Below are 17,553 nucleotides of genomic sequence, written 5' to 3'. Positions count from 1 at the left end.
ATTTAATAATGTCTTCAATGACTTAAATTGTAAAAAACAATTATCAGTCATGTTAGAATTATTGCAAAGCAAAATACACAACTGCCAAATTAAAATGCTTGGATACAGGAGTAACTTTCTTTGGAAAACTATATATTTTTAGTGCAACTCAACTAAAGCGTTAGACTTTTAGGTAAAGCATAAAGCTAAAAGGATAATATAATAAAGTGATAACTAGCCAACTCTTAGGTCGCACCTACAAATATTACACATGCTTCTTTCCAGTCATAATGAAAACAACTGGAGCAGACAATTGTAAAACACAGAGTGCGGAAAAAATGAAAGTACAAATCAACAATACACAAACCATAGATCAGAAATAACTGCTGGAAGTCCAGAAAAAAAGGAGATGTATCTTAACACATAAATATAATTTTCATTATCTGACGTAGTTAAATTACGCAGGCTGCACAGACATCTGCATTTAAATATTTACAGCTGCATCTGGAATCAAACTTTGCAATGTTTGTTGAAACAGGGACATTGAATAACAGTTCCTCTCCTGCTGGCCTATAAAATATGCAGCTCGAGATGTTACTTATCAGAACTGACTTAGAGTATCTTTCTAGCCTAATGACCTCATTTGTATGTAAGAGCAAAGAGAAGCTGTATTGTAGAGTTATGAGTTCTCATTCTTTTGTATTATTACTTTTGTTAAAGCAAACTATTGTAGCCACTGTATCAAAGTAATTCATGAAAATTTTGCCCTTTAGGTCTTTTTGTGAACTCCCCAAACAACTTAGGATGGTGTAGTTGATTTATAATCATCTAGTCCAGTCTTCCCATCTTCCTTAAATAAGCATTTAACAAGCCAGATCCAGTGATTCTGCAACCAGAAGGGGAAGACACAACGCACACTCCATTATCACACCCATTTGGGGCTGAAAGCCATCTAATTGTGAGGCTTAATCTGCCTTTGTGGGTTGAGATAAAGACAGTTTAGTAGGACGGAAAAGGAAGGGAAAATAATGATAATAATAATGATAAAAGAATATACAAAATAAGTGATGCACAATGCAATTGCTCACCACCCACCGACCGATGCCCAGCCAGTTCCTGAGCAGCGATCGCTGCCCCTGGCCAACTCCCCATCACCGAGCATGACATCATATAGTGTGGAATATCCCTTTGGCCAGTTTGGGTCAACTGTCCTGGCTGTGCCCCTCCCAGCTTCTCGCTGGCAGGGCATGAGAAGCTGAAAAGTCCTTGACTAGCGTAAGCACTACTTAGCAACAACTAAAACATCAGTGTGTTATCAACATTGCTCTCACACTAAATCCAAAATACAGCACTATACCAGCTACTAGGAAGAAAATCAACTCTATCCCAGCCGAAACCAGGACAATTTAAAAGACTGGAATGACTCTGCTCTTCTATCAAATAAGATACACTAAAACCATCCATTATCCAAACTGATCATTTTAGTTAACAAATACAGTGAAACTGCATCTAGAGTGAAACACAGTAAGTTGCGCAAGAACACACAACTGTTAAAGGCAGGAAGTGAAAATTATTGAAGTTCCTTTGAATTGCAGGTGGGAATTTGACACCCAGAATGTAATGACTAGTGTTGAAAAGGGTTTAGTTGCAAATAAAATATAACATATAGCAAATCCACCACATCCTCCATGTATACAGACTAAGATTATTTTTCTAGGCAACTTTTTACTCTCTGCACAAATTTTTCTTATCTTTTATCTTTTATCTTACAGAATCAGTATATTTTCCACAAAGCATGTTCTCTTCCTGTCTTCTTATCGAGAAGTGAATAAAGCGTGTATCATCTTCACAAAAAATGTGCCTGTAAAATAACCACCATCATTATGGTTGGGTATCAAATATCAGTAACATATAGTATATGGAACACTACTTGTTGTAGATCTGTAGATTTAACATTTTCATATTTAACATTTTAAAATCTATTTGTTGTGGCATCAAGGCTATAGAAATTATGGAATTAAATGTGAGCTCTGAAACTCTCATCAAAACATCAGTAACCAATATTGTCTTCCAGATTACTGACGTTTTAGAAGGTTGCTAGTACTTGGGATCGAATAGAAAGCACTAACGTGCAAAAAGTTCCTCTGCACGCTCTGCAGTCACAGGAGTAAGAAAACTTTTCCAAACATCTACCCTCCAGATCACTCACAAGCTGAACTATAAAGAAAGAAAACCATAGCTGAAGAAGTTATTCATGCAAGTTTCTGTTGAAAACCAGACGAACACCTGAATGTTGCCCACAGGCAGAATGACCTAGAAAGCTCTCAGATATGACTAAGACCATGAAATTACAATAGCTTTTTTCAAGCTTTTCAGTGTAGTATCCTTGATTTGGGGGAAAAAGTGCCGCTCCCAGCTACCAGTCTTCTGGTGCCTACCACCACTTTGTGGCTAACAGGGAGATGTGAACCCTTCCTGGGATGGCAAGTGCTTATGGCATTCGCAAGCATCAAGGGAACAGAAGGGAACAGTACTCGGAAAGAGGCTATTAGGTCTATCAAACCAGAGAAATCTCCTTCTCTTTAGAGGGCTCCGGGCCCATTTCTGCTCACTGCCCAAGCAGTTTCACTGGGAGTGGAATCAGCTCGGAGGCACACAGATTTCACTGACAAAACGATTCTGCCACATGCATGCATCTTTTTTCTTCAAAATACAGTTAGGCAGCACCGCTGCTCCTGCTAAGCTCATGTTCTCCACTCTAACTGGCTTTGTCTTAATACCACTTTTTTCTAATGCTTTCCTTCACCTCCCCCATCAGTCTGTGTTTAAGTTTTACTGCTTTTGAAGGGCTTTCTTATATTTAGCCATCAAAGTCACATTGATGTGGTCATTGCAACCCTCTGTGTCAAAGATACCATCTTTTTTGGGTGAAAGGCTGAATATAGGGCAAATTTCATTCGCTCTTCCTTTACTTCTAATGTTGTATTTGCACACAGATAAAATACATAAAATAGCATATATTAAAAATCTTCCATTCATTCATACTTTTCAAAGCATATGATATCATGCAGTTGACATTCACCAGCTGAGTAATACACTGACTTATGCTGAAGCTTATGACCTAAATTAAAAAAAACCAGATGAGTCTGTAGACTTTGCAATGCAATATTATTAATTTATTTTGACCAATATCTGCAGTAGTCACTTGGAGAATAGGCTAGGGAGTTAGTATAATAGTATGGAAACAGAGTTTTATTCTTTCAAATTGCATAAAACAATAGACATAAAAATGAACCGATTATTTAAATAATTACCTGTGTTTCACCTAGACTCAGAAATAAAACACACTTCTTGATTTCATTAGTGACTTTTATCAGTGGCTAGAGATTGCAGTATCAAGGTTGCAAATACTCAATAGCCTTTATTTTGAACACAAAGCTTCATAATTAATTGATTAATGGATTAATTGAAGCCTGGAATTAGCACTGTTATGAAAAGCTATGAAAAATTAGAAAAACCTGTATGTACAAGCCAAACTTGTTTTCGTTTTTGTGTGAAGTATATAAGAGCATTCTCCACCACAAAAAATATAATAATCTCAGTCCTGAGATAGACTCTTTATAAATACTGGTATACACATACATTGTCCTCCCTGAAGGGGTCAGGTCTCAACTGTTGTGATGCAATGCAAATTCTTGAAATAGATTTTTTATTTCATACTGCAATTTTATTTCTGAGGAGATACAACAATTGAATATAAGAAAAATATGTCAGGACATGAAGCAGCTAAGCAAAAAGAACTTAATTTAGTGAACAGAGAAAATGGGACAGAAGGAAAACCTGGTTTGGGTTTTCTTTTATTTTATCTGAAATTGCAATAATGTTTATTTTAACAACTACCCTCTTTGGAATTCAGTGAGAGCTTCTACTGCCTTGGCAGTCTGTACTCATAAAAATCTTCCACCCCAACAGTGATGTTAAGTGAAGGATTTACAATATTTTGAAATTATTTGAGGACTGCTTTAGAATTCATTTTTAATAATTTAATTCAAACCACCATTTTTAATAACCTTCAAGCTCTCATTGAGTTAAACTTTGACAAATGCTCTAAAGTGCTGACTACTAATAATCCATAACAGCCAAAAATTTGGGACTAAATAGAAAATAGCATTCTTAAGCTAGAATAGAAATATACTATCAAATAGAAATAGCATTTTATAAATAGAAATAGAAATGCACTTTATGAATACTAGTTAACCGCAGCATAAGAATCTCCCCCTCGGTCCAGATCTACCACATCTTTAGATAAAACGTTTTAGAAATCAAAGTAACAAAATTACTCAAAACAATCCTGAAAGACCCGTGGAGTCAAACGAAGGTCAGGGAAAGCCGTAGAACAAGTTCTGGTGTGTCTGTATACGCCTATGGTACAGTTCAGTGTCAAAGACGATATTATCTTCACTCACCGCAACATTTCAGAATTTTTTAAGGGTTAGCAAAGCAATGCCCTATTTTGTTTTATTGTGTTAGAAGAAAACAGATCCCCACAGGAATAATTTCTTCCGTTAATTTACCTGCTTAAAAACAGTACTTTTGAAATGCAGGTCACCGTGTATGCACAAATCCCCCTGAAGTCAGTGGAAACAGCAGATAGAAAGAAAACCAGGCCACTCAGTTCCTTGAGGTTATCGTTCTGTAACCTAGAAATATGTTTTGCTGTGGGGGTGATACCACAAGAGGTTCTTCAGGTATGAGTAAAGAACAGGAAAAGACTTCATAGTGACACTGGATGTGTGATGGTGTGTTACTGATTTCATAGAAATAATTGCATGCTCACTAGTAAACAAATCACAGTGTCATGTGTTACAAGGTAATAATTTTCTCTTTTCTGAGTCTTAAATAGGAATACATATGCACTGAACTTAATTTGTAAGGTCTGATGGATGATAAAGGATGGATGGTTTGCTAACTATAATTTACACCCTCATAATTTCTTTGGTAATGCCTGGCTTACCAAACAAAAAAGCTGACAAGATATATAATCACCCAAGGAAAAAATTCTACATTCCTCACTCCATAATTAGTTTAACATACATCAGACTGTACATTTGCATTTTACCAAAAAACTATTAAAAAACAACTTCAGCATTAACAGCATCAAACACTTCCCTCCCAATAAGAAAAGGCCTATACCATAATTTATGCTACTGGAACCACAATCGGTAAACCAATAAGGATGGAAAGCATAATATTTTTAAACATTCACACACTGCAAGCAATTGGCATATTCATCACAGATAGCGTATGATTCATTACCCTGGTTTTGACAGCTATCCTCTAATTACATTGCCAGGCTAGAGGCTAAAACTCACCATGCATAATAAAACCATGCCATGAAGAAACTTTTTGTAAAATTCAGTAAACTATCGGAGGGAGTTTTTCAGTATAACTAATGATGAAGTCGATATATGAAAGAGAGCTGACAAAAAATAAATTATATCTACTTTAGAAAGTGAAATCAGATCTACAGATCTTTTCATCTTAAACTAAATTCCAACATGTCTTTGTTAGCTATTTCTCATCGACGCTATAACCCAGTTCCAGTGACTTTTCATTCATATGCCCATTTGTACTACAATAGGAAAAACTAAAAACTATGGAAGGTCCTCTCCAACTATCCTCTGACTTGACTGAACTTTGAGTGGTGCTCTACACCATAAACTCCCAGCTAAGTTTTCAGACTTGGGTCTCTCTGTAAAACCAAAACTTATTACAATATTCACAGGAACACCAGCAACCAAAATGAGTAGAAGGGCAGAGTTATAAACACATGAATTTACAATTTATCAGATGTCCATGATAATTTTAGGTGTGCAAGCCAAGTCTGCATTTCTCCCCCAAAAGAACCCTAAATCCTAATACACTATTTTTTTGAGCGACCAAAGAGATCTGCAACTTAAATAAAACACATAAATGTTAATTAACATAGTGATTGAAGATGTCCTCTTTAAAACCTTCTGCTGTCTCACCTAGGTTTTCATGCCTATCAGTTAACTAGCCAAACACCTCAGGCTGAGATAAAGAACGCATTAGAAGACATCTGGCTAAGGCTGGGGTTTTCCCATGTCAAGAACAGCCCGCATGTGCTGCCTGTGCGTACCGTGTAACAGAGCACAGAAACCAGTCCCACAGGCTGCAGGGACAGACAGATGTTCTAAATGCCAGTTTAATCCCAGAGAGGTTGTTATTTTTGAGTTGCACTGACTCCATGTTAAAAGAGAAACAGGCATAGTTTGGAATGTCCATGGCTCACAAACACAAGCTTTTTTCCAAACTAGAGAGAGCTGTAAATCATTACTGTATAATATTTACAGTGACTGCTTATTTACTGACAGTTCTATTGCATTTCTCATTGCTGTATCTGAGATGTCACCTTTTCATAATGTGTTCCCATACATCGCTACGGCAATTCCAAAAGCTATACACTGTATCACCTGAATAGCAAGAGAGAGCATTTAATCTTGTAAATAAAAGACAAGAAAGGAAGCCCTTGTACAAACATATAATATAAACTGTAGGAAAACAATATTAAAGTTGAGAGATAAAGTAACAAAGAGTACATTTATCAGACAAAGAAAATACAGAGCAGGAGATCATCACCAGTACTCTTAAAAGAAATCTGTAGAAAACACAATCTGCAAAATCTTTAGGCAATCTCATGTTTTTCATGCTACCTCAATACCAAGAATCGTATGCCAGTCTTTTTCATGGGAATTCATTACTCAAGTGACATTGATAGTTCTAAATAAGCCTTCCCAGTTAAATGGGTTAATCACAGGTGAGATGCCTAGGACTAAGTTCACAGAAATTAAAACTAGTTCTGAAAAGGGTCTGAAGTACGCAATAGATTTAAACTTGGAAGTCACGGTGAGAACTACAGCTGGCAGAGCAAACAGACTAGGGTAAGAGCTGAGAAAAGAAACAGAGAAATGGAGAACCCAAGATCAGATACTGATCTGAGATAAGATGGCAGGGCAGGGAGACGAAGAGGAGAGAGAAATCTAGAGAAAAATGAGGCTGAATTCTACCGGGGCCCAAGTCTAGGTTTTTGTGACTATGCAAGTAAAATTATACAGAATTTAGTAATAATCTGTTGGTTCGAAGAGTATTTTTAGTATTGAAAAATACTTCTTAGTATTCTTATTGAGTACTATTTTTAAAACTTCATGACTTGCAAATCAGTGTTTTCCTTGCAAAATCTGAACCTCAAACCTGTCAGGACCCTGAAGAGATCTCGGTCCAACCTTATAGTCCAGACTAAGACAAAGACATTAGCACCCTACAATAAAGATTTTAAAATTGTTTTTGGTGACAGCCTGCATTTAATTTTTTCCAGTTTCCTAATGAAGTAACAACACTAAGTATGTTATACAGCTTCACTACTAAATGTGTTTACTGTTAAAGAAGGGGAGTGGAGCTATTATATCCCAAGCGAAAAACAAAGCCTTCAGCTTTGCTTAACCTGAACTATAACCTCATATATTACACCAGCATTTTCAGGTAACAATGAACAATCCATCAAAAAATATAACCTAAAACTTTCCTCTGCTACACTTCAGTATAATGGAAACAGTAAATGCCAGCTGGCCTCTTCATCGTCTCCTGATCCTGAGAATTCACAAAGAAGAGCACCCTTCAGAATTGAATTTTTGAAGACTTAGTTTTCCATCTCAGTTCACACATAGTAGACAGCACCCATTTTAAAGTACACTGCTTAAACTTATTACCTCCACACAAATAATCTGCTCAGCATTCCATCTGCTTTGCACCAGTTGCACTATTCCCTATTGCTCCACGCAATACCTTATAACCAACCTGGTTATTTCTTAAGAGGTTTTGTAGGGCAGTGACTTGTGCACTTTGTCTTTCACCTTTGAATTTAGAACTGTAGTCTTTTTTGGAAACCAACCAAGCGTATGTACATTTAGTGCATGTTGCTATCTTTGCTCTGGAAACAGAATGACCAAAATGCTGTAAGACAGTATACAGGGCATGTAACTAATGATTTGTATTTGGATATCAACATATATACAATGTTTGTTTTGTTTTTTTTTTTCAGAAAGAAAACAAGGCGCCCCACTTATGAGGTTATGAAGGGGCAGAGCAAAGATCTTTTAGCATGTCTCACTAGTTCCTCTATCCACCTACACAGTTTTAGGTTCCAAAAGTTTCTTTGTCCTACTTTCATCAATTACTTTATGGGAAATTAACTGTATTTTTATATTTCAAGGATTATAATATATGCTACATGTTCAGGTACTGTGTTGCCTGCAACAGAAGCAGGTACACAGCTGTCGAGCTGGATCAGGCTGATACGCTGCAGCCCCCCTGCGCGTACAGACGGGGGCACACGGCATTAACGACAGTAAAAACAGTGTGTCGGCTTCGCAAACACCGCCGAAGCGGCAGGCTGCGGGCACCTACGGCAAACTTTCGGCAAAGCCCCGGCAGGAGCCCACCGGGCCGTCCGTGCGCCCCCCCCGCCTCCCCTCTCTGCGGGCGGGGGGCCGGCCGGCCCGGGGCGAGGCCTCCCATGGCCCTCGCCGGCTCGGGCGCCCCCGCGCCCTGGGCGAGCCGTGCCCACCCTCCCCCGCCGCGGCCGGGCCGCGGGCACCGCCGCTGTCCCTGCCCTCCCCGCCGGCCCCCCGCGCCGCGCGGGGCAGCCCCCCGGCCCCGGCCCAGCGGTCAGGCTCGGCCCGGGCCGCGCCTCGCTTACCGCGGGCCTCGGCGAGAGCAGCACCAGCAGCGCGCCCAGGCTGAGGAGGAGGCGGCGGCGGCGGAGCGGCTCCATGGCTGCCACCCGCGGGGGCTCCGCGGGCGCCCGGCCGGCTCCCCCCGCGCGGCGCTGGCTGCCGGGCGCAGCGTGTCCGGCGCTCCCCGCGCGGCGGGGCGGGGCCGCCCGGCCCGGGCCACCGACGTCAGTCGCGGGCGGCCCCGGCCGCGCACAGGTACCGCCCGGGCCGCCGCCGCGGGCGGGAGGCGCTGCCCGGACGGCCTTGAGCGGCCGCTTCGCCGCGGCACACCGGGCCCGCCCGGGACACCTCCTTCCCGGGGGCGCCTCCGGGCTGCCCCGCGGCGCCAGGAGGGCCGGGGGCTGCGGGGGTCGTGCGGGGCCGCGGCCCGGGAGCACGGCCGCCGCCCCGCGACTTCGTTCTGCTGCGGGAGCCTCCCCGTTTGTGCTAAGCCCCCACAAAACGGCAGGCGGCCCGGGGGGGCTCGGCCAAGAGCCTTTGACATTTTAAACCGCGGGGTGCAGTAACAGCTAGCTGGCTGCTGCTGGTTTTTTTTTTTTTTTAAATGCCTTGTGGGTAAATTCAGGCTTAACGAACACCAGCACCGCCCTACCCGGTATAATTTCCCTATCGATTTTTCGCTTTCAAAGCAGATCAGGCCAAATTTATTTGGCATAGCTCCTGTTTTGACAAAGTCACTGTTGACCCCGGTGTGCCTTGCAATGCCTTAAATAAATGCAAAAACAACATGCCTCTGAACCAAAAACCAGGTCCAAGCTCCTCTGAACAAATAAAAATAAACACAAAAAATACCGAATCAAATGGAAGAAGCTTTAAAAAGAGAGTAAATTTACACTGCTTGGCAAAGGCCTAGCTTTCAGACGCCTATTTATATAACAAAGCCACTTTGTCCTTGCTGCATATTGTTTGCTTTTTAATGCTGATATCGTTAATGGACCTGCAGAGCACACTGAGTACTAAGTATGCAATATGCATATAACAGATCAGCTCTGGCAGCTCCCTCTTTTAATAAGCGTACCTTTGATTATATGGGCAGGAGACATAATTATGGTCTAACCTGTGTGTTTGAATACATAGAAACATCCTGGAGCTACAAACCACACTGAGATTTCCATTCTCCGGTACTGACAGATGGGTTTCTTTATGGTCATCTTGGATTTTAAGCATTCACGCCATTTGAGAACAAGGAGACCATTTACCACGCTGCTTTGTGTGCGCCATGGCAACAGCACGCACAAGTAACACCTCTAGACCTCTACCACACGTACAGAGAGTCCCCGTAACCATACACAACGGCAGTTAAGGCGGGCAGTTCTGCTGTGTAAAAAGCACACGCGATGCTGTGTAAGAACTAGGGCCTCCCCTGGGAACACAGCAGGGTACTGCTTTTGCCCTGCTGCCTCCGCTCAGCTGCCGGCGGCGGGCACCGCAGGTACCACAGGATGGCAGCATTTCCCTTCCACCGCCCTCCGTCTTCCCGCGAAAGAACCGCTCGGGTCGAGCGCGTAGCTGCCATCCCGTCCTCCAGTCTGAAAATCGGCTGGCGAGCGTCTAGGTATCGTTACCTCTTTACATACGATTTTTTTAGCTTTAAGATGAATTTCCTGCCGGGCTACATTAAGGGAGTAGTTTTTCAGCTGCGCAAACACTGCGTATGCCACTACCAAATCGTAGTTATTTATCCCAAGAGTCTCCGAACGGCCTCACAGGAGGTAGGAAAAACGCCAAAAACAGGGGCTGAGGCGGCAGGAGGCAGCGCGAGGCGGGAAGCCGAGCGTTACCGCGCGCCCTGCCGCTGCCCTGGCACCTCTCCTCAGAAACTGGGGCACCGCCTCTGAGGCAGGCAGCTCTGCGGTCCGAGCGGGGCCTCAGCTTTTCCACTTTTAACGCTAAGCCCTATTTCTTAACAGCGACAAGGTGCTAGAGCAAACTGCTAAAGAAAAGAGTACTCTTGTTTCTGAAAAGGCGAATAAAGCTACCCAACGCGCCGGGGGAACGCGGGCTAACCAGGCTCTCTCAGAGCTTTACCTCCGCCGGCAGGGCGCCGCCTCAGCGCTTCCCCTCCTCAGCCACTGTGGGCGGCAGCCCCGCCCCCAGCCCGGCCCGTAGCTCCGCCCACCCTCGCGCGCAACTGCACGCGGATCAGCACGTGCCCCCGGCTTTGAATCCTATTGGGCGAGACCAGGAGGGGCGGGGCGCCGGGCGGAGTCGCTCTATAAAGCGGAGCGAGGGGGAAGTTCGGCCTTTCTGTCCCCGCGGCGGGCGGAGGTGAGTGCGGGCGGCGGGAGGGGTGGGTTGGACGGGCGGGCAGGCCGGGCCGCGCTGATGTCTCTTGACACGTGTTAGACTGCTGACATGCATGAAGCAAACCTACTACTGAGCGCCCAGGCTGCCGCCCACCCCGCGGGGCGGCTGCTGTGCACCGCGTCTGTAACCTCCCCTTTTCCCTCCGTGTCTTGCAGGGCCCGTGTGGCGACCGGCGGCGGCGGGGAGCGGCCTGGCAAATAAAGCTGTGTGCGCCCCGCGAACGTGTCCGGCTGTGAGAGAAGGGTTTAAGGGAATTTTAGTAGTTGAATGATAGATAGTCGTTAGAGGATTGAATTAGTAGGTAAAGTTTGATGCTTTGGTAACTATTGTGTGTAAACTAACTGTGGCTCCTCACAAGGATAGTTCCTGGTAAGCTTTGTTAACTATTGTGTAAATTAACTGTGGCGCCTCACAAGGACAGTTTCTGATGAGAACTAGGAACTTGCTTAAGAAACCAGCTAAAACCGACGCTGCGGTTTGGACAAGAGCCAAGGAACAACTGCGCAAGAACAGAAGGTTACTAGCGGTGAGGAAGAGGAACCACTAATCTTCATCCCCACGACCACCACTAGGAGGTAATGCGCAAGCGCAGATGGGAGGGGTTCATGGAAATAACATCTTGGAATTCATTTTAATACGAAGCGGGGACAGGTCACGCATATGTATAGGCGTATTGCGAAACTTTATGTAACACTTTGCGGTATATATTTACGGTGAACACCGCGTTAGCGCGCGCGCACGACTTTGGCCCGCCGTGCTGCCCAGCGCTGAATAAACATACCTACTTTACAACCTTGCAGATTGTGGAGTCCGTTTTCCGCAAGTCGGCTGGTTCTTGCGCGCGTCTCCGCCCGTTCCCCGCACTGCCTTTGACCCGGCGAGTTGCCCTGCCCGCGGCGCCGCTGGCCAAGCTGTAGTGCTAGAGCGAAGCGCTTGCTCATAACTGGGGCTACCCGGTCCCACCCGGGTGGCCCTTTTAAAAGCAAGTTACAGCTCGCCTCGCCTCGGCGAGCCCGCCCTGCCCTGCCCTCCCCAGCGCGGGGCAGCGGGCGGCTGCCGCCACCGCACAAAATGGCGCCGCAGCCTGACGGGGAGGAAGCGGCGACAGCTGCTGGTGCAGAGGCCGTGCCCTGCTCGGGTATTCTGGCCTCACCAGGCTGGGAGCCCACGGCTCTGGGACTCGGCGTGTCATGAGGGGAGAGGGCAATACCGGGATGACAGGGATCCAGGTTACTCTGCTCTAGGGGTTGATTCCGCATGGCTTTAACCCAGCCCAGACCACTGTGCTAGTTTTGTCCTGAAGTAGTTTAGGGTAAAAGGAGCAGGTAGCAAAAGCCCTGGGATTCCTGCCTAGCTGCTGCAGGCATAAAGCACCTGGGTGAAGGTGAGCTAGCTATTACGTAAGAGAAGAGCATCCAGTGCTGGGGGTTCTTTATGCACACAGCAAAAGAGACCTTGAAAGAAAATGGGAATTTGACTCCAGTAATCTAAGCTGCAGCTATTTAAAGGGCTTCCATCTTTTCTGTATGTTAACGGCTGTGCTCATGCTGTGCTGCAGGCAGAGAGGCTGGAGGTATGCAATGTAGGTAGATATAGAAAAGTTGCATCTATACCCACACTGGTGACAGGATTGGACATACCATAGTAGCCAAGTCTAGGAAGGATATAAAAGAAGCTGCTTAAGCTCGGAGAGGCTTTCACCACCAAACCTACTACAGAGGGTACTGCACCTCGGTTCTGTAACTCCTGGTCATCATTTCAAAGTTTTCACAGGTGCAAAATTAAAGCATGTTCTTTATGTGAATACTGACTGCTGCAGTGAAATTTAGTTTCACTACAGTAAAATTATTCAATGTAAGCTTTTCCTTTTAGAGCTAGAACAGTCTCAGCATTGGTTAACTCTAAAGTCATCACATGCCATAACCACCAAGTACAACTCGCATATATTAAAAAAAAAATCTGAAAAGCACATAGCACACTGTCATACTAACAAGGTGCTTTTCTAATGAAGTTTTTCAAACAACTTGCAGAAGACAATGGCTAAGCACTATGTACAAATAAATTTTAACTGAATAATTGTTTGACATGGGATAAATTTATTTAATAAAACAAAGCAAGCAGATTGTAGTTACCCACAGTTTATGAAGTGCAATATGACAATCTTGTGTAATAAGTCTAAATCTGTTTACACATTAGTGCATCTAGTCCTTTGACTTTAGTTATTGCACATAGAAATTAAATCATATAAAAGACCTGCGTACAAGACATGCAGACTTCATGAAAGGCAAATAATGCCTACGTAATCAGAGCAAACCCCAGAATATACACAGCCTGGAATGGTCAAGGAGGAGTTCAGGTAACAAATATAACCTACTAATATTTCAATTAAAGGTAACCAAAATAGGTGTTCAAATATAGAATTAATTTTAAATATATTAAATGCTAGTTTTCTTTTATGTTTCAGGCAAGGTGCTGTTTAAAAAACCTTCAATATAATAGCTTCATTTAGAGATGGTAAATCATCAAGTTACACATGGAAATTTTGATTTACATCAAATGTGACAACACAACGTACAAAAAAGTTTTTAAAAAATTACTTCTAAAAAAAAGCAAATCATGTTATAAAAGGAGAGCCAAAACTCACCTTCTTTGTAAACGAAAACATTTTCTGACATCCATGAACAGTTGGCAACACTGAGTATCGGAAAAATATTACATGTGTTAAATAGTGGATATGTAGTGTTCAAATATTGAATTTACTGCATACATTTAGTCTTGAATCATTATACCAGATAGAAATAAAAGGCAGTTCCCCCTCCCCCTTTAGTTTTGGCCATTAATTAGCAGAAACAGTCTTTAATTACATGGCGATCGGCTTGAATAACTGCAATGCTTGAATTCCTATTCCACAAAGTCCAAAAAACCAGTGCATGGGGGTCAAAATCTTTCAGTCACAGCTGTTTTCACAAACATCAAGCGATTTGATGCCTGGAGTTGCACAGCTGTAACGTGAGAATTTGGTCCCATGCTTTGCGTGTAAACACAGTGCAATGGAAAAGACTCACAGCAACAAACTCTCCTATAAGAAAAAACTTGGTGTGTGTCATTGTAGCAAGAGGCTCTATACACAGTAGGGTAACTAAGTACTGGTAATGTGCAGTATTGGACATTTCATGTGTGTGCTCATGTCTTCATAAACATTCAGAATTAATCATGAACCAAGTGATTGTACCTCACTATAAGGCGGCTTGCTATGGTTTGGTCTCATGGCTTTACCAACTTTTTTCTCCCCATTTGCAAAAATCTGACAGTCCCACCTTCACTGATAGTTGTGTGTGTTTTATGGCTACTTGCTTCCCCAAAAAAAAGCACAAGTTCTGTATGAAAAAAGTAACATGTATATACCACATTGAATCACAATATTACCTATACATCCAATTTACATTCTTTTATCCTGAAAGCATTTCATATTTCGATTGCTTGACACAAGCTATTGACTGCAGAAGTGAAAGAACATAAAACAGTTCATTCTACACCTCCAACTGCCTGAGAAAGAAAAATATTCTTCCAGTTTTATAAATTCATTCCTTATTTAGGATTTTTTCCATTTGGCACGCAGTTCCTTTGCTGCCAAACAACCTTTCAATGCTTTAATGCACATTAACACAGCATGAAAACGTAAGCTGAACAAAAGGTGTGTCATCAAGCTCCTTGATCTACTACAGTTAGGTTCCTCCTCCCTCCCCCAAAGAACAGGTCATCTTAGCCTCTGAGTTAAAATCCTGATGGCAGCCAGTACAACAGTAAATCAACTGCTTAATGGAATGAAACTTCATGTAGCTGAAGTACACAGGAACAATAACCAGGCAAGTGAGCGCAAGGGCATGGTTATAGGCAGTCCTTGGGGGAGGGGGAAAGTGGCACGAATTAAGGATGAGAACTACAGCACAGTTTATAAAACCATGAGAGTAACTTTTATAATACTGTAAACTGCAAGAGTCTTCACATGTCATGGTTGATCAGGGGCCTCCGTGATCTGATCTTTAGGAGGGCAGGTAGAGGAGCGGGGATCCATGGCCGAGTGCATTAAAGGAATATAAACATCATCCATGTTTGGCATGACAAAGATTTTCTGTGAAAAAGATGCAATTAAATCAAGTTACATTTCATATGCCACTTGAAACCTTAGTTTTCTGATTTAGTTAAAAATGCAACAAATTTCCAGATAAAAGGTTCTTGAGTTCAGCATTGTTTGAGTCAATGCCCATACTGAAGCCATACAGTGTCCTTTAACTCAGGCTCAGAAATACGAAGGTCTCTGCACTTTCCATTAAATTGAAACGGCACTACAGGAAACATACCAACTTTTCTTAACTCTTAACCCATATACATTTAAACTGTACTTTTAATGAAATAAGCAGTTTTGATTTCTGGTTGATTGTACAGGTTGGGGTCCGGAATGAATCTGGTTCAGTAAACTGTTTTTCTATCCTACAAGTATTTGTAAATTTGGAGGTTTTTTCCTATTTTGCACTACGGACAATGTGATTTTTAAAAATTATTTTATTTTAAAGGAAGTAGTAACAGGACACCTTACTGCCTCATCTGTTCTTAATTTTAGACAACAGTTTGGCCCTCTATCATCTAAGAACACCCAGGATCATGTTTTTATTTAAGTACTACAAATTCTGACATAGTACCTATTTCAGAGAAATGGCATTTTCGTCTCTAAAAATCATTCTGACTAGTGCTAAACCAGATTTCCATCCAGGTCTACACATGGTCTTGAGACCATCCCAGAAGTCAGTTTCAGCTGAGTTCTTGACATCCTTTCCACTGAACAGGAGCAGTGGAGGATATCGACTAGTCTTGAATGAAATAGGGAAAAAAAAAAATGAAAAAGCCCACGCCTCTAATAGACCCAAATGATCATGAATGAAATGAAAATGTAAAGGAAACACACCTGAAACTCTTGTTCTAGTTTCCTCTCTATCCAGTCAGTTACATGAACGAGAGTCACTTCTCTCTCACCAAGTTTTGGCCGAGCTTTTAACTCCAGGTAGGGAGGTCTTCGAAAGCCATACCTTAGGGGAGTACACAGAACAGATTTTATTATAAACACTCCAATGAAGCATATACTTAAATGTGTTAACTGTCAATGTTCTCTTAATAGCAGCTCCTACCTCATTTACAACTAGTTTGTATTGCACTTCTTCCAGAACTCATTTCAGCTAACACTTTACCTTTTTTCTTAGTTGCAGTCCCTTAGGTAGCACACACCTTAAACATTGCCCAGTTCTGCAGTTAAGTTCCTCTTACCATATTCTGTCAGTAGGTGGAGGTGGAATGTTAATTACTAGTGTTCCTCTGCACTCTTGTACTTCAACTGTTAGCAGCAATGGCGTATTGGAGACCTCTTCAATCTTCTTCTTAATAAACTCAGTCTCTGTTGCTTTCTGAAAGTATTTTGACTTAGTAATTTTATCCACAATTCTCATGATCTTACTTGCTCGATGTCCTCCAACATACCTTTAAATAGAGAATAGAAAAAGAGTACATCAAGGAAATTTTCTTAAACCTATTGTTTGCTAAGACACCCGTGGATTTCCTATTAAATCATTAGTTTTTGATACAAAAATTCTAAACAGATATGTATTCACATGTCCAAGCAGTACCTACCAGAGCCTGCACACAGCAGCCGTACTCTGTCAGCTACGAGTGTCTGGCAGGAATTCTGTCCAGTCTGAACACTTCTCCTTCCCAGATGGCATTGGAAATGCAACATTTTTTAAAATTGCAAATATACTTACATCATTTATGCCAGAAAGCTGGCATGAGAAGTGACAACCTAACAAAAATTTTCTAACAAAATTGTCAAGACACAGATGCACCCAGACACATGCACATATCAGCACAGAGGCCCAACCATCATGTCTAATCTATTAAGCAGTGTGTGTGCTGAACAAAAAGGTTTTCATTTTAAGGTACTGCAGCATTTACAATGAGTATAAAGGTGGCGAAAAAGAAGAGGAAGGCGATTTTGGCAGTGGGTGGAATGATATTCCAAAAATGGTTAACTATGCCTGCAAAAAGAGGCTACTTTTCCTGGCAATAGTGTCAGATGGCATCCTAGCTTTTAAAACAGATCCTTTAAGGAATGAATGTGTCTTTCTCACACCTATCCCATTTCAGAAATATACACTCTAAGAATAGCATATTTGATATTTTCACACACTATATTGTACCTAATTGTGGCTCTTGATGTTATGTAGCAGAGATGGCCTTGCTAAAGAAATAACATACTCCTATCTTGCAAAAAGTTCATGTTTATCCAGTCTTTTACAGAACTTTCTCCTTAGCATGAGATAAGACAAGAAACTCGCCAGCTTATAATAAAAGTGGTGAATTAATTTCAGCTTTTGGATTTTATATTAGCTGTAACTTTACTCAGATA

General features: G+C 42.3%; 2 protein-coding genes and 2 non-coding genes across 15 annotated transcripts in view; 2 read left to right on the top strand and 2 right to left on the bottom strand.

The window, feature by feature from the left end:
- ERN1 (endoplasmic reticulum to nucleus signaling 1) overlaps positions 1-8,888 on the bottom strand; it is a 37,723-nt gene extending 28,835 nt beyond the window's left edge. For both annotated transcript variants that reach the window (XR_012676677.1, XM_075169544.1), the window contains exon 1: positions 8,756-8,888. Coding sequence is in view for 1 of the 2 variants with exons in the window: in XM_075169544.1 (XP_075025645.1) it covers positions 8,756-8,830 (75 nt within the window). In the remaining variant the exon portion in view is untranslated. The remainder of the gene's footprint in view (positions 1-8,755) is intronic.
- A 2,223-nt stretch (positions 8,889-11,111) lies between these two features.
- On the top strand, positions 11,112-11,174 carry LOC142091211 (small nucleolar RNA SNORD104). The gene has a single exon (XR_012676732.1). It is a non-coding gene; the product is annotated as a small nucleolar RNA SNORD104 (small nucleolar RNA).
- Positions 11,175-11,957: 783 nt separating this feature from the next.
- Positions 11,958-12,094, top strand: LOC142091212 (small nucleolar RNA SNORA50). The gene has a single exon (XR_012676733.1). It is a non-coding gene; the product is annotated as a small nucleolar RNA SNORA50 (small nucleolar RNA).
- Positions 12,095-13,172: 1,078 nt separating this feature from the next.
- The window catches only part of TEX2 (testis expressed 2), a 57,064-nt gene continuing 52,683 nt past the window's right edge, over positions 13,173-17,553 (bottom strand). For all 11 annotated transcript variants that reach the window (XM_075169533.1, XM_075169532.1, XM_075169535.1 and 8 more), the window contains 3 exons: positions 16,419-16,628; positions 16,063-16,183; positions 13,173-15,231 (listed from right to left, as the gene is read on the bottom strand). In XM_075169533.1, the coding sequence (XP_075025634.1) occupies positions 15,109-15,231; positions 16,063-16,183; positions 16,419-16,628 (454 nt within the window). In that variant the 3' untranslated portion in view covers positions 13,173-15,108. The remainder of the gene's footprint in view (positions 15,232-16,062; positions 16,184-16,418; positions 16,629-17,553) is intronic.

The sequence above is a fragment of the Calonectris borealis genome, chromosome 20 (assembly GCF_964195595.1).
Source record: "Calonectris borealis chromosome 20, bCalBor7.hap1.2, whole genome shotgun sequence".
In the NCBI taxonomy this organism is placed as follows: Eukaryota; Metazoa; Chordata; class Aves; order Procellariiformes; family Procellariidae; genus Calonectris; species Calonectris borealis.
This window is presented reverse-complemented; position numbering and strand designations above follow the sequence as displayed.